General features: G+C 35.1%; 1 protein-coding gene across 2 annotated transcripts in view; it reads left to right on the top strand.

Annotated features, from left to right (window-relative positions):
* Window positions 1-266: 266 nt before the first annotated feature.
* LOC141517870 (UPF0462 protein C4orf33-like) overlaps window positions 267-17,902 on the top strand; it is a 34,928-nt gene continuing 17,292 nt past the window's right edge. The window contains exons 1-3 of one of the 2 annotated variants that reach the window (XM_074229297.1): window positions 267-353; window positions 4,434-4,622; window positions 10,617-10,677. In XM_074229297.1, coding sequence (XP_074085398.1) covers window positions 4,442-4,622; window positions 10,617-10,677 — 242 coding nt within the window. In that variant the 5' untranslated portion in view covers window positions 267-353; window positions 4,434-4,441. Of the gene's footprint in view, window positions 354-4,433; window positions 4,623-10,616; window positions 10,678-17,902 lie in introns of those variants that run through there. The other variant, XM_074229298.1, reaches the window with a different exon arrangement.

The raw sequence follows: 17,902 nt of genomic DNA, 5'->3' as shown, positions 1-17,902 counted from the left end.
AGAGGTTTAAGCTAATATTATAGGATTATCAGTTCTAGATTTGTATACACAGCTGACTATGGATTACATTGAATTATGTTTGCTGCTTATTATGAGTTAAAAATCTGATTTTGCTTTGGGGGGATGGGATTGCAAGGTTTCTGATGGATGAAAGGATTGAGGAGTTATTTAAAATATTGCCTGTCAACCCTGGGGGTGGTGGTGAATCTGCTCCTTTCGGTTCAGTTTTCCCAAGTCCCTCCCCCTAGTCTCGTCAGGTTGCTGGGTGGAGCCTTGCCTCTTAGACTGAGGAGCTGAAGCTGACTTTCAGGAAGAAGACTGTGGACTGACGGACCACCAAGAGCTTCCAGCTGGTCTGTGTGCTCTTTGTCTTTTAAATACTCTCCTCCTTCTGGCACATTAGCATCTTTGGGCTCTCTAGTTAGCAAAGATTCCTTCTCCTCTTCATTTCCAACATTTATCCACCTACCAGCACCTTTACTTCCTCCGTTCTAGTCTTGCTTACTCACACTCTGGGGCCTGATTTATTATTTTTCTTTTATAATCAGTAATGTCTTTGTTATACTTGTTCAGTTTCCATGGTTGTATTTCATGTTTCCCATGACATTTGTGATTTCTAAAAACCAAAATTGTGCAAGATTTGTCAAATTTGGAATCTCATTTTTTTTAAGAGAGAGAAAAAGAAAATATTCAATTCAATATATCCCTCCCAAGTGCTATAGCATTATCACTTCTTAACAACAGAACTAAAAACCTATAGGAAGACTTCCTACAAAATGGTTAAGAGTGTTGCTGTTTATTTGGTAATACCTGCTGGTACACATTAGAAACTTATGGAGGCTGGCAAGTCTTTTAGCATTTAATAGGTGGGTTGGCATTTAACTTGTCCCTAGTATTTTATGCTTCTCTAAGAATCCTTAGGAACCTAACTCATTTCTGGAATCTTTAATGTTCTTTATCCTCCCCTCAAGGACTAATCTGACACAGAGAAGCAGGAGGTTTTTGCAATTTAGATAAAAGCAAATTTGCTAGGAAAGGGTGCTACCTAATGAAGCTTCCAGAAATATTTTAACAGTATGTCAATAGAATTTAGAGAGTATAGAAGCTAGAAGAAGTCTTAGAAACTATCTAATTCAAACTTTTCATTTTATAAGTGGACAAGGATAGGTTGAGATAATGTTAATTTTAAACTACAGTATATCCTCCATCTCATTGATGTGAATACTCTTCCAATAGTGCAAATTACAAACGTGTCCATCCATGTCTTCCAATAAATCCTCCACAGAGGATCTAAACTTCAATCTGGGGACCAATTCCTAATTCTCTTGGCATTATGAGGATGCCAGTAAAGCATCTCCTTTCCCCCCTTCCATTTTACCAGAGTAACTTATTTTTCCTAATTGTAGCTTTTGATCATCAAGAGCTTTTAGATATTCAGGAACAAGAAAGAAATTTATTAAATTGTTTTTTAAAATCTCAAAAAGAATTAATAGAATGGTGGACTTAGAGTCTAGCAAATTGGAGTTTGAAGCAACAGGCTTTCAATTCTTGCCTCAGACTGATAGTCATTTCATTTCATAGAACCTCACTTTCCACTTTTATAAAATGAGCACACTAAAACTTCCATTTACTAACACCACTAGTTGATCATGACAAGAACTTTGTAGATGTGAAAAAAAGTATAGAAATTTTTGTTATTTTGGCCCAAAAAGTTGAATGAAGACTAGTTTTGATAGTTTAAAATGTTTCATGCTGGTGAAGTAAGAGAAGATGTTTATACTGACTGGTTGGGATTTGCTGGAAGAAATTTCTATTCTTGGAGTTCTAGACTATGAGAAAGTTCCCAATCCTTCCTATATTCAATATAATAACAACCATCAATAACCAATTGAGTCCTACCAACAAGTATAAATCAACCCAGCTAAGGTAATTGAAAAAAATCAGATTTTTCTTAGTGTTTTTTTTCTGTAAAAACAAACACTTTATTGATTGTTTTTATTTTACATAAAATATAAAATATATTTTATATATGGAAATATAAATGCTGGCACCACTGCCTCAGAACTGAGTCCTCCCTTTTAACAAGAACAATTAAGAAAAACCAATTGACAGCATAAACAAGTAGAAAACAATGGTATATGCAACCTATTACCCTTATAATGCCCCAAGGTAGAGGGATATGTTTCAGTCATGCTTCATTTGTTTTCTTGTATATTTGCTGGTTTTTAGAAACTTAGAACTCAACTTGATTTTATTACCAAATCTATTTCCATAATTGAAATAAAGTTAGATTAATTTCAATCTCTGAATTCAGTTTACCTTCTGTAAATTGATTGCAACAAAAAAAGCTAATTGTGAGTTAACTTCATTAAAATTGATATTGTCACAAGATTTTTAAAGAAGAAAACTCACCTTTAGCAAAGAAGTTGTTATTATAAAAGGTACAAAAGTAAAAAATATATACTCTAACAAATATTAAAAACATAACTCAATGTTGGGAGTCTTTTGTCAGCTTCAATTTTATAGACAGTGGTTTTCAGCACACCTAATTTGCATATGTAGCAAATGTAACTGTTAAATAATATCTCTAACAGCATAGTCTAGGTACAAATAGCTAACTACAATAATGCCTATATTAAAAAAAAAAGAGATAGTTCTGGTGTTATTATTCTTTACCAGTATCAGAAGTAGGATTCTTATGAGGGGCTGAGAGACTTATTCTATGCCATCTGATGAAGAGGGATACATATAAATATATCACTAGATTTTAATGAAAATAAAATCAAGTGTAACCTGAAAGTGTATGTCTAATATTCTTGAGACAGAGGAAGCAATTTGAATTAAGCTTAGGAGAAATAGGAAAAGAGGTCAGAATTTGGAACCAGGCAAAGAAAGGAAGACCTGTCTATAAGGAAGAGGTCAAAATTAGACTTCAGATCCTATAGGAAACTAGAAAGGGGAGATTTCTGGAAGATTTTATAGAAAGAGGTCAAAATTTGAAGTCAGAACTCTGAAATAAGAGTTATGATCTGGGAGAATTTACTATGTGTGACTCTTGGACATGTCATCTAACCTTTTTTAGATGTTTTTTTCAACTGTAAAATAAGAATGTAGGACAGTGTGACTTAAAAATCCCATTCCCCATCCGTCCACCCCACTCCTACCCTTGCCCCAGTTCCAAGGTCTAAAGCTCTCAAGAATAGACTTCTAAAAGCTAATCACTGTTCTTAGTTACTTCATCATAAGGGAGCAGAGGGAGAGAAACCTCAATATCTCAGAATGGTGAAATAGCATTAACAAGGGCAAAGTTCCTTTTTGAGGATATAAGATATAACATATGTTCATATGGTGTTTTTGTCCTTTATTTTCAAAGACAGTGGTATCAGAGAGGTAATATCATGACATGCATGTGACTTGGATTTGAGTGAGGGGGTATTGTGCTAAGTCACCAGTCTCACTTTCTCCTTCAGAGTTATCTAGCTCCAGTGTCCAGATATGAATCAGGGAGATGTCTGGGATGTGAGGCATTCGGGGTTAAGTGACTTGCCCAGGGTCGCACAGTTTGTAAGAGTCAACTGAAGGCAGTTTTGAACTCAGGTCTAGGGCTAGTGCTCTATCTACTGTGCCACCTTGCTGCCATATAAGATAAATATGTTTACACTAGAATCTAAATGTGACTCTACAACAGCATGAATGAATATCTCTGGAATTTGGTCCTCTTTTCTCTAAGGGTGACTTCAGCTTCCTACCTTGAAAGAAACAGAAGGGTCATGGCTGGATGTTTGCTCATTCCCTTGCCTGTATCTTGCATTTTATTTCTTTTTTTAATTAATTTTTATTAAATATATTATTTGAGTTTTACAATTTCCCCCCCCAATCTTACTCCCCCCCCCCCACGGAAAGCAATCTGTCAGTCTTTACTTTGTTTCCATGTTGTACCTTGATCCCAATTGAGTGTGATGAGAGAGAAATCATATCCTTGAAGAAGAGACAAGAATTCTAAGAGGTAACAAGATCAGACAATAAGATATCTCTTTTTTTCTAAATTAAAGGGAATAGTCCTTGGTCTTTGTTCAAACTCCACAGCTCCTTAACTGGATACAGATGGCACTCTCCCTTGCAGACAGCCCAAAATTGCTCCCGATTGTTGCACTAATGGAATGAGCAAGTCCTTCAAGGTTGATCATCACTCCCATGTTGCTGTTAGTTAGGGTATAGTGTTTTTCTGGTTCTGCTCATCTCACTCAGCATCAGTTCATGCAAATCCCTCCAGGCTTCCCTGAAATCCCATCCCTCCTGGTTTCTAATAGAACAATAGTGTTCCATGACATACATATACCACAGTTTGCTAAGCCATTCCCCAATTGAAGGACATTTACTTGATTTCCAATTCTTTGCCACCACAAACAGGGCTTTCATTTTATTTCTTGTAGTGCTTCCAATGGAATTTAAAATTGAACACAGTTGGAATAGCTTGCCAGTTTCCCATGAGCCAGTATGGATCCGATTGAGTCCAGGAGATGGGGGATTAATTATGGAAGTGAAGGCACCATTTTTTAATGATCCTCCAGGTCCACCTGGAGAGCCAGGGAAACCTTTTGAAGGACTGTGGGATTATGAAGGTAAGTGGAAATGTTGGATTTTATTGTCTGTATCAACCTTTCATAATATCCTTTTGCAAGAACTTCATTTTAAAAGGAGTACCCCTGAGCACTTGACTTGTGTGTTATGAAGATTCCCTTTGAACTCTTTTCCTTTTTGGAAGGCAGTGGAGTTAAGTGACTTGGCCACAGTCACACAGCTATGTAAATTTTTTTAAGTGTCTGAGGTTGGATTTGAATTCAGATCCTACTGACTTCAGGGACAGCAATCTATCCACTGGGCCACTTAGCTGCCCCATTTTGGACTCTTAAGGCAGTAAATTCATTACACAGAATAGAGCTTAAAGCTTGCATCACCAGGAAAAATAGCCATGATAAATCCAGATTTGGAGATAGTAACTGGGTTTTCATTCCCTTTCTTCTTCCAATTTCCCCCTCTCTTATTCTCATTTGAAAACAGCTCAACTGTAATAACAATTTGGATTAAGGGAAACTATTTCATTAGGAAGGACTCTCAATGACTATAGTACCTTTTTGACTCCTTTAGGGAAGTTTTGGTATATTATTACTTATAACTAAAACACCATCCATTTCAAAGTACAAATTTTGCTTTTGAGCCTTAGGCTCAAAATTAAGGATAAAGATTATCTAATGCAGAGGTTCCTAGGTTTTTGTGTCAGAATAATTTTTCTGTCTAGTGAAGCAAAACCAATAATGTTGAATTATAATTATTAAAATATTTTAAATAATAAAAAAAGTTCAAAGATTCTAGCTAAGAATTCCTGAGTTAATATTATTAGCTTGATTCATGAGGGTATTTCAGACTTACTTGATTTACTTTGTATATATATATATATTTTGTATTAACTCAGCTGCCAAATTTTTTTTTCCTCTCATAGGATATGTGTTTGAGGGCAGTAGTTGTTTTTATTTTTGTCTTTGTAACCCCAGTATGGAACACAGTACCTTTGATGTGAGGGCTGCCACCTTTGGGGTCTTCCTGTCCCCCAACTCTCACCTGTGGTTCCAAGAAACTACTGTAGCATGTGCAGCAGATGGGCTTAAACCAGGGGGAGTGTCACTGATAGCTCCCAAGCCCATCAGAGTGTTAAGAGGATCTCTGCTCCAAGCATGCAAAGACTCCCCTTGGCAAAATGAGAAGATCAGTACAATGTGTTTCAATGGTCATGAAAGTAGCTGAAGCAGGCGCTTAGAGCTTGGTCAGGCATTAAACTTATCAAGGCCAACAAATGCATCCCAGGCCTTCACCAGTTGTCTTGACTTTTGTTTTGCCATTGAGCTTCAATGTCTCTGGTTGACTGAACATTTTTGCCCCACTTGAATGCAATTTCTATTTGTGTCGAAAGATATCACCTATACCATTTTTTGCAGACTCTTTGTTTTTTTTTCCTGTGGTTGATATTTTATCTTATTTTTCCAGTTACATATTATGAGAGTTTTTCAACATTCATCCACTTGAATATTTATAAATTATACAATTTTCTTCCACCCTTCCTTCCCTCCTCCCCAGTGGTAAACAGTCTAGTGAGCATTGTACATGTATATATTTGTGTTTAACATTTTTTTGTGTGTGTATGGGGAATTTGGATTAAGAGAAAAGAAAGTAAATTATGGGATAGAAAGTAAAAACATAAGAGAATTTTTAAAAAATGAACATAGTTTTCATTCAGATTCTGTGGGGTTTTTTTGGTCTTTTTTTTTCTGTAACAGGTTTCCCAAGGTTATCCTAGCTCTCTGAATTTCTCAGAGGAGCTGCATCCATCATAGCTTATCAACTCACAATGTTGTTGTTAATGTGTATAATGTTCTCTTGGTTCTGCTCCCTTCACTCAGCATCAGTTCCTCTAATTCTTTCCATGCTTCTCTAAAATCTGACCATTCATGGTTTCTTATTGAACAATAGTACTACATAACATTCATATACCATAACATATTCAGTCATTTTGCAGTTGATGGGCATCCCCCCAATTTCCATTTCTTTACCACTACAAAAAGATTTTTTGAAACATGTGGGACTTTTTCTGTTTTCTATGATTTCTTCTGGATATAGGCCTAATATTAGTATTGTGAGTTCAAAGGGTACAATCAGTTTTGAGCATAGTTCCATACTGCTCTTCAGAATGGTTGGATTAGTTCTATGTGGACTATTTGTTCAACCTATGGTAGAACCTCCAGAGTCCATATTGATATAATCAGCCATAATGTACATTAGCCCTAATTATTATGATGTTATTTTTACTGTTGGAGCAGGAAGACAGACAACAACTACAACAATGATGCACCATTCCTAAAATATAGTTCTTGTTGATTGAGTGATAAGTATTGAGTAATAAGTATTTTAAAATTTGAAACTTATACAAATACTTTAAAAAAGTACTAATTTATCATAATTTTTCTATTTTATAGAAAATGATTCAGTACTTTTTTGTTTTGAGTTTACTAAGCCTTCTGTATGGAGTACTTTTATAAGTCTGTGATTTCTTTGGGGTAGGGCTACTCCAGATCTGCAAATTCCCACCACTGAGGCAGATACATACATATATACATACATACATATACATATATATGGATATATATATAATGTATGTGTGTTTGTGTGTATGTGTAATCCATAGTAAGAATAAAAGTTACATAGATCAGAGATGTCATTTCCCCCCTTTTCTTCTTATATCTTTCTTCTTTTCTCTTTTCTTGGCAATAGATGTTGCCTAACAAAATTCATCCATTGAAATGACATTCCAAAACTTTCCTAAAGAAGATATAAAGGAACTATAGTCATTTGAAAGTCCTATTTAATTCAAGTCAGTTTAACAAAGTCTTATTTAAGTGCCTACTATGTGTATGGCACTGTGCCAGATTCTGGGAAAACAAAGATAATAATTGAAGTGATATTTGTCCTTATAGAGCTTATATTCTATTATGTGCTCAGATATTACAAAATACAAAGTAATTTGAGGAGGGAGAGGGATTTGAGAAGCACTAATTGCTTCTGGTACTTGATTTGAACTCTTATGAGACTGAAAAGTCAGTCTATCCTTCCATGGACCACAGCTAAATCATGAAAAGCAGGGGAAAATCTCCAGTCCCCACCAGCTTTCTGTGACCATTCTCTATGCACTGAGGAGGAGTGCATGGCTGCTTAGCTGGTACCCTAATTAAGCTTCCTATATTGACTAAAGTTACTATTTTATTTCTCTTTTCACTATGTTGACTCAGAAGCCACATTTCAGATCTCTTAAGGATCAAGGTAGCATGGTTCTGAGTAGATTAGTGTTCAGCTTCCCATCCTAAGCACTTGCTAATCTTTTATTTGCAAAGTTAATGCCAGAGGTTTAAAAAAACAGATAAAACTTAAAACAGCTCCTTCAATAATATGGTTTGCTTGGTTTTTTTTTAATGAATATGGAAGGGAAACAGCAATAATTCTATTAGTGTTAGAGTTAGTGACTCATGTATAACCACCAAAATATCAATTTCATTTATTCAGCAGATATTTATTTATTGAGTGCTTACCATGTAAAAAATACTGTATTAAGTACTTTGGGGGATGAAAACATAGCAAGATAACTAATTTCTGCTACTGAGGTTTAGTGGACTCTGCAGGATGGACCAAATATGGGAAGAAACACAAATTCAGGGTATAATAAGAGGAATATCATGGGAAGTGCAAAGTACTATAGGAATCTAGAGGAGAAAGAATGTACCTGAGTCAGGGAATAAAAGAAGGCTTAGTGAAAGAAGTAACATTTATTTTAGCCTTAAAGAATGGGTAGGATTTCAACAGGAACAATTGAAAGGTAGGTGACAGGATTAAGTCCATTCCAGCTAGATAGAATATTGGATATTATATTTAGAGCTGGAAAGGATGTCAGGGGACATCAAAACCAACTCTCACTTTACAAATGAAGAAACTGAGACTCAAGGAATCTCTATGACACAGGTAGTGAGTATCTGAGAGATCCAGATCCTCTGATTAAAGAGATTTTTCCTTTGATTAAAGGTAAGAAGGTAGGAAACCTCCCTTTATTAGCTTCTGAATCATGGACAAATTACTTAATCTCTATGTCTCAATCTCCTTTTATAAAATAGGGATAAAAATTCCTGTAATTCACTTACTAGCTGTGTGACTCGACATGTCATTTAATCCCACTTTGCCTTTAAAAAAACCCCTGCAATATCTGTATCTAATAGGGTTATCATGAGGCTCAAATGAGATAATACAGAATGTTAGTGCAAGCCTAAACTGCAGAAATAATGGCTACAAACTTAAAAAATACTACTTAAAAGATTAGTTTCAAAAATTTCTTTTATATTATGTAGTTCTGGGAATGTTGAGCAATAATTTTTTTATTTTAACTAGTCAGGCAAATAGTCAAAGGGTATGCAAAGGCAATTTACAGATGAGGAGATCAAGGCAATCCATAGTCATATGAAAAATTCCTCTAAATCATTACTTATTAGAGAAATGCAAATTAAAGCATCTCTGAGGTGCCACCTCACACCTCTCAGACTGGCCAATATGACCAGAAAGGATAATGATCATTGTTGGAAGGGTTGTGGGAAATCTGGGACAATATTACATTGTTGGTGGAGCTGTGAACTCATCCAACCTTTCTGGAGAGAAATTTGGAACTATGCCCAAAGGGCAACAAAAATGTGCATACCCTTTGATTCAGCAATACCACTACTGGGTCTATACCCTGAAGAGATGATGAAAAAGGTTAAAAGCATCACTTGTACAAAAATATTCATAGAAGCCCTGTTTGTTGTGGCAAAGAATTGGAAATCAAGTAAATGTCCTTCAATTGGGGAATGGCTTAGCAAACTGTGGTATATGTATGTGTTGGAACACTATTGTTCTATTTGAAACAAGGAGGGATAGGAATTCAGGGAAGCCTGGAGGGATTTCCATGAACTGATATTGAGCGAGATGAGCAGAACCAGAAAAACACTGTACACCTTAACAGCAACATGGGGGCGATGATCAACCTTGATGGACTCGCTCATTCCATCAGTGCAACAATCAGGGACAATTTGGGGCTGTCTGCCATGGAGAATACAATCTGTATCCAGAGAAAGAACCGTGGAGTTTGAACAAAGACCAAGGACTATTGCCTTTAATTTAGAAAAAAAAACCCTGATATCTTATTATCTGATCTTGCTATCTCATACTTAAGTATATGATTTTTCTCTCATCACATTCAGTTTGGATCAATGTATTCCATGGAAACAATGTAAAGACTTGCAAATTGTCTTCTGTGAGGGTGGAGGGGAGGGAAGTTAGATAAGGGGAAAATTATAAAACGCAAAATAAATAAAATCTTAGAAATGAAAAAAAAAATTAACTGGTCAGGGCAGCTTGTATTTATCCACCCTGTGTTCAACAGTTTCTGAATGTCACTTTCTCAGATCAGTGGACTGATTGATTGATTGATTGCTCCAGGATGTCATCTTGCTTGGTTACCTCAATTACTTGATCTAGCTCCATTAGATAGATCTTGCGGGGTATGTCAAAACTGTCCAATATGCATCAAAACCTTTTTTTTGGATGAACTTAACATAAGGAGTACAAATGAAATCTTTTCAGCAACTAAGGAACAGCTAATGAAAGTTTTTAAAAAGTTCAGAAATATAAGCTACCACTATGTAAAAAATGTTAATACTTACTTAACCTTTCAAATGTTGCATTTTTTTTGGTAAATTCATCACATTTGTTCTCTAGAGGTAAAGCCTGAAACCGCACAAACCTTTTGGAATATGTTGTATATGTAAAGCACTTTGCAAATATTGGTTATATAATTATTACATGTAGGTCAATAGTAGACCAACATTAGTTCTGAACAAGTAACTTGAGGGTAGAGTAAAAAGGTTCTTGAATTCCACACTATTAAATGTCAAGAATGAATAAATTATACTTTTTAAAGAAAAGAATAAATGGTTTCAAGGTAAAGTACAGTCACATTCTTTAAAATATTATATTTTTCTTTTTAAAAGTGGTGGAAGCATTTTTCTTGAATGACAGAACTCAGCAATATATGGAAGTTGAACTTTGTCCGTGAGTATGGAATCTTATTTGAATGCATCTCTTTCCCTCTGACCAACTAATTGTTGCCTACATAAAAAGGATGTAGTATGATCATAGTAGTAGGTCATAGTTATAGGAAACTTAAGTCATCACATCTAATCCTCTCATTTAAAGATGAAGAATCTGAGGCCCAGAGGGGTTAAATGACTTATGAAAGTTTGTACACATTATTACATAGCAGAACTGGGATTTGCCACTCTACTTCCTGATCTTTCTATATCCCCTATCTTCCTCATTCTTCTCCCCCCTCCACTGCCATGTAAGGAAATGGAAAATTTAAGTTAATTAATTCAAATTAGAACTACTAGTATCGATTTATTACTTAACCAATAAAACAATACCTTGCTTTATACAACATCCAATTTTGTTGACAAATTAATTATTTGTAAGTCAAGTTATATTTTAAATATTAAGGGGAACTGACCTTTAATGGAAATTTGTAGTGAAGATACTTCAAGGAGTGATTCATTTGAAAAATTACTAATAAATCATCCTTTGAGTTATCTGTGTGGTAAATCTGGAATCTTATATACCAGGTATTTTAAAAATCAAGATAGAGATACATTAAATTCATTTCATAAAATGTTTTATTCTAGGGAACCTGTTTTAATATATAGAAGCAATTATTTCAAATCAGTATATCAATTTTTGTAGTTATATCTTGACTGCTTGGAAAATATTGGTTATATCAACCTCATTGAATTATTAAATAGTTTAAATAGCCCTTGCCATCTTGTGTTACATATGGTCTCAATTTGCTTAGGTGACTATTTTTTCATCCGTTAAATATTAAAATAGATAGAACAATGGACTTGGAATCAGGACTTGGGCTTTAAACTCAACTTTTATACTCTCAGTTTCATAGATCTAAATTTGGAGGGACTTTAAGTTCAATACCCTCATTTTACATATGGAGCAACAAGAAGGGTTAAATGACTTGTCCAAGGTAATACATAGCAGAATCAGAATTTGAACTCAGCTCTTTCTACTGTACTCTTCTGCCTCTCAATTCCTGGCTAAATAATCTTAGACAAATAACCTGACCTTTCTGTGCCTTAGTTTCCTTATCTGTAGGATGGGGCTAATAATATCTTTTGCACCTACCTTGTGGAGTGGTGAGGATCTCCTTAAAGTGTGTGTGTGTGTGTGTGTGTGTGTATAGTGCTTTGCAAAAAGTGCTTTGCAAATTTTAATGAGACATATAAATGTCAGCTAACACTAATATTTACAATGCAAAGATGATTATTAGTCTTAAATGCCACAAGAGATCTTGATTAACAAAATTTTAGTTTATTTTATTGTTTACTCAATTGTAAGACAGGCAACTTGGCACAATGGATAGAAGGTTTGCATTGTAACCAGGAAGACCTGGATCCCAATCCTGCCTCTGATAGTAGCTTTGTGACTCTGGGTAAGTCACTTAACTTCTCAATGCCCCAAATAACTAGTATTGGTGCAGGAACTTTCCACACTAGGAGTTCCACATTAAGGAAATTGCAGATTTGGGCCAAAAAAACCCAAAATAATTTAAAACTCCATTGGAATTCTAGCATTGAATCATACCATTTTCATAGTTCATAGTTAACCATGTGTTTCTAGTCTTCCTCCAAATATTACCTAATTGAATACTTATATGTGTTGCTTTCATTACTACTGTATGTTAGAATTTATAAAGCACTTTCCCTACCACAACTCTTTGAAATGAGAGTGGGATGGAGTTGTAGTTAGTTCTAATCCTCATTTTACAGATGACAAAACTGAGGTTTAGAGAACCTCACTTAGGGACTCACAGTCACTCAGCTGACATTGGAACTTGATCATGAACCTAAATCTTCTACTCAACATCTAGTTCTTTTAGGACTATCCGATGCTAGAAGTTTGGGTGCAGCCAGTTTGGATAGAGTGGGAGACCTGGAGTCAGGAACATCTGAATTCAAATCTGGCCTCAGTTGTGTGCCCCTGGGCAAGTCACTTAACCTTGTTTGCCTCAGTTTCCTCATCTGTAAAGTTAGCTAGAGAAGAAAATGGCAAGCTACTCCAGTATCCTTGCCAAGAAAACTCCAAAAGTGGTCATGAAGTATCAGAAAATTAACAATATAATGTTAGAGGTTGAAATTGGAGATGGGGTGAAGATATTGGATGTCTATACTCAATGGTCAGCTTCATGAGATTAGAGAGCATGTCTTTATGTTTGGGCTTCCATAGCACCTAATGTATGACTGGATCATAATAAGAAGTTAAGAAATGCTGAAATGAAGTGCTAAATTACACCTTTCCTTATAGATTAGTAGAAAAGACTCAAAACATAAGTTTATCTATATTTAGAAGTATGCATTTGTTTTCCCTCATTTTATTTTATGCTAACTTTAACTCCTATTTTTTTCTTTTTTAAACTCCTATCAATTTTGCAACTTTTGTAAGCAGTGTGTAGGCCAACCCCACCTATGTAATCTAGATAACCACTTAGATATGGCAGAATAAGGGTTTAGTGGAGCATTTCTGCCTATTGTGTCCTTCTTTGTCCTCCCTCCTCCCTGCTTTATGGGAAAGCTTCCCCTTCATTGTTCAGGGACTCAGACCAATGAGAGTCAATAGACCTTCAGATTTCTTGATCTTCCCTATGACCCTGGGGGTGGGACAAGATTCAGGATTAATACTCAGATAATCTGGAAGAGAAGCTGTGGGGAGGCTTCCAGGGATGGCTACCCTGAATGCTCCATGAGGAGTGCTTAATGATGTTCTTATAATTTCTCTATGAATAATAAACCATGTGGTTCCACAAAGTCAATAACTATGTAATAATAATAAAAACATTTATAATAATACAAATACTGGGTCAAGATTGAGAAGGGGAGAGCCCAGAAATGGTGATGGGGATCTTTATGTGTTTCCATGAATTTAAAGTGCAATTTAACAGTCATCACCTGATAACTTGGGACCTGGGCTAATGATAGTTTACTTCTTGCCAGCCACTTTTAAGATTGATTTGGGTGTAAAGAGATCTCCCTCAATAGCTAATTATTTAATTAAAGTGATAACCTATTTACTTTAGACTTCCAGAAAGCTGGATATGCTGGGCAAGGGCTGTAGTTGTTTCTACAGCATCTTAGGAATGACTTGAGAAATTCACCAAGGATATTCCTACACCTATATCACACTTCTTTGAAAAATAATAAGCTTCTCTCTTTTTAGGAGGAGGTCATTAAGGAATTCAAATTGTGTGTATATGTGTGCATTTATATAGATATTATAGGAAAGGCTATGATATAGACAGTGGTATTTGAACTTTGGATGACCTAACTGATATATTCTGGCTCTATGACCCTGGACAAATAATGTAACCTGTCAGTGGTTGAAGTAACTCTCTAAGTTATAGAACAATTGAAGACTTGCTTTGGTAGGAATTTATTCTCCTCCTTTGTGAGATGGGGCTAATAATATCTTTTGCACTTACTTTACAGAATTGTGAGAATCTAGTTAAAGTGTATATATAAAATGTACTTTGCAAAATTTAATGAGAAAAAATATATTCAATGAGATAAAAATATTAAAAATAAAAGTTGATGTCATTTAGATGTGTACATGCAAATCTAAATGAATATATAAAGTATATTTCATCTATTTATTCATACACATATGCATATTATATATACATATATTATACCAAGTAGTTTTTTAAAGTTTTAATGTTTGTGTAATTCTTATGCAATAGATAAAAAGTATTCCAATACTCCAAAAGATATTCAGATATTTACAACCTAGATCCAACCCTCAAAGGAATCCTAGGAAGGTTAGATAGAATCCCATAAATTAAAATTCTACAAGGAAAGCCATTCCAGGAGAAGGGGGAGATACTTAAAAATGAAATTCTAAAGACACACACAGGAATATAATGCCAAAGAAGAGAAAACACTGGAGATGTCTGAAGAAGCAAAGTGAATGCATAGGAAACTCACCAAACCATCTTACATTTTAGAAAGCAATGTACAGATGATAGAAGCAAAAGCAGATAATAGAGAATCAGCCTAAGCAAATGGCATCATCTTGTCATAATGGTGTCAGGAATGTGAAAGCTCAGAAGGAACTGGGGCTAGAGAGGGAACTAAGGAAACCAAGACATTTTTATTGTCATAATATTGATAGACAAAGGAAGAGCTGAATAAGGATAACACCTCTCTTTGGTTGTGAATGGGATGTTTATAAATGTCAATATTGAGAAGGGAGAGTTAGTTTAATTTCTATTTTACTTAAGTTTTCTCTGTGTAGAATGACTTTTTTAGTGGAAATGATAAAAAAGGTCAATAGGAAGATAGATATCCCAGCATAAATTAGGAGGTAATACAAGAATACTTAAAGACTTTTGATGCATTTAAATCACTTGGCCAGGATAACATCTTCAAGTAGTAAAAGGAACTGGTGGATATAATTAGTAAAACACTGTTGGTAACATTTAATGGAAAGATCATGGAAATTTGAAGAGGCACAACAAGATTAGATGCAGGTAAATGTCTGAACTTTTGAAAAAGGAAAGAGAATGTAATCTGCAAATATGTCAACCAGGGAACTTGACTTTAATTCCTGGTAAAATTTTAGAAAGTATCATAAAAAGATCTGTACTGAAGATGTAAAAAGGAAAACACTGACTACAAAAAGGCAGCATGGTTTCATAAAGACTAGTTTATGACAGATAAACAGTATTTCTTTTCTTTCCTTTTTTTGACAATATTACTAATGAGATGAGAGGAAAGCTGTAGGAATAGTTTACAAAGCATTTCATAAAATATCTCTTGTTATTCTTATGGTGAAGATGAAGAGGTGTTCTATACAATAATACAGTGAGATGGGTTTAGAACTAAATGAATAGCAGTACCATAAAATAGCTAATAGTCACTGTCAATGTGCCGGGTCTCTAGTGAAATCCCCCAGATATCTGTGTTTGACCTTGTGCTATTTAACATGTTTTATCAATGGACAAAAGCATAAATGTTCTTCAAATCTGCAATGATACAAAGATGGGAGTTATCACTAACACACTGATGACAGGCTCCAAAATTTTCTCAGTAGGCTTGAATAGCAATATAATAAAATAAAATTAAGTAGAAATAAAGAATCTTACACTTGGAGCAAAAAAAAAGAAACAAAACAACACACTAACTTGGGAAGTACAAAATGGAGGACAACAATTTGCCTCAAAATCAACTGAGGGTTTTAGGTGAATTGTTTCATCAGCAGGAGTCAGCAGTGTGATAAAGGTGACCTGAAAAATTCATGTAATCTAGATCTACATTAAATGAATGCTAATTTGAAGTTTTAGCAAATAATATTCCCTTTGTATTCTATCCTGAATAGACTACACATAGAATATTGTGTTCAGCCTATAAAACTGTCACCCAGAGACCCAACCTTTGTGGAGTTGTGATTTGAGAATTGCTTCTGCAGGGACTGACACAACTACTAAAGAGTCAGAAAAGAAAGTTCTTACCACTAAAGTGCAAGGAGTACAGAATGTATTTATGGAAGTAACATTAATGAAGTGACATCACCATCTGCTTTTAGCTTAATCCTAAAATCATGGAACCTTCCAATCTAATTTGCTGCTGAACTCTTCCTTAAGTGGTGTCGCAGCCTAAGAGAATGTGAGGTCCTAGATAACAGGGATTGTCTTCTTTTTCTGTCCAGCACTCACAACAGTGTGCTTTTCATACAGTAAGTTAGCTCTTAATAAATACTTTATCTTTCATTGATTCATTGATTTTTTCATTACCCCATACTTTAAGAAGGATGCTGATAAACCAGAGGATGTCCAAAAGAGGCCAATAAAGTTGGTGAAGGGAGTTGGATCTATGTTCTTTGAAGATTGATGGAGAGAAATGGGGATATATAACCCCAAAAGAGAAAACTTAAAAGGGATCAATGAGCTCTGAAGGGTCTCAGGTTCAAGATTTGTTGTGAATAGATTATCATAAAGCTAAGTATATCTTTAGTAAAATCTTCAAAGTAGATTGGAATTTTAGCAATTACGAAGATAGTATAAGGTTGGACAGTCAGGGACAATTTCTCAAATCTTCCCTCAAAAGATCATCCTTGGTCTCAATAGTTCCAAGCTGTGCAAAGGTTAGAATCTTGGCAGTTTAATAGACTGCTGACTGCTTTTAATCCCAAATTCTGAAAGCTATTGCAGTGGGAGCAGCAAAGGAAAGGTGTTTTGGCAATAGTTAAAAATGAAGACTACTTGCCTTGGGTACACTTAGCTCTGAATTTTCCCTCTTCTCTTTTGCAACCCTGGCTTTTTTTTCCACATATTGGTGGGGGGTGGGTCGGGGGAGTGTGAGATTACTTCCTTATTCTGATTCTATGTAAACATAAGACTGTAGTTGGATCTCTGCCAAAGCTTATTCTGGAAGAGGTATGAAACTTTTGTTTGGCTTTAAAGGGTAGAGGACCAATGGTTAGAGGTCACAAAGATGCTAATCCAACTCTCAGGGAAGATTTCCTAATAAATAGAACTGTTCACAAAGGGAATGAGTTCCTAGAGAAGTGATAGGTTATGTCTACCTGGAGACTGTCTAGTACAAGTTGAATGAGTACTCCTTAGATATATTAGAATGGGGATTCCTTCTAGATATGACTTGGACTAGATCATTAAGATCCTTGACTGTATTCAAATGGTCTTCTGTGAACCTAACTGTTCAGATTTATTGTACATTATTCCATTTCATACAACATATTGCAATTAGACTAACCTTCTTGTCTTGTCACATGCAACATTCCATCTCCTGTCTCTGTTATTGCATAGCCATTGGATCCCCATGGCTAAAATTCACTTACTCCTTACCTCTGCCTCTTACAAACCCTTATTTCCTTCAAAAACTCTGCTTAATGACTTCCTGCATTGGTCCAGTTGTTAGTTCCCCTATCCAAATTACTCTATATTTACCACACATACATACATGTTTCATACAATTACATGTAGATATACTATTTACCCAGTAGAATGTAATATATCTTATATTTTCCATTATGCATTATTTCATTGTCATAGGTGCTTAATAAATATTTTTAAGTAATTGATTAATATATAGTCTTTTTTGATATCAGTGCAGCTCACAACCACTATGCTATGCAATTCTTTATGTTCTTCTATAAAGCCTCCATAGAGGATCTGCCAATATGTGGGAGCCTTTCCCCTAGTTCT

Source organism: Macrotis lagotis, chromosome 3 (genome assembly GCF_037893015.1).
Source record: "Macrotis lagotis isolate mMagLag1 chromosome 3, bilby.v1.9.chrom.fasta, whole genome shotgun sequence".
NCBI classification, from domain to species: domain Eukaryota; kingdom Metazoa; phylum Chordata; class Mammalia; order Peramelemorphia; family Peramelidae; genus Macrotis; species Macrotis lagotis.
The sequence above is the reverse complement of the archived record's forward strand: the minus strand, read 5'-3'. Positions and strand labels throughout refer to the sequence as shown.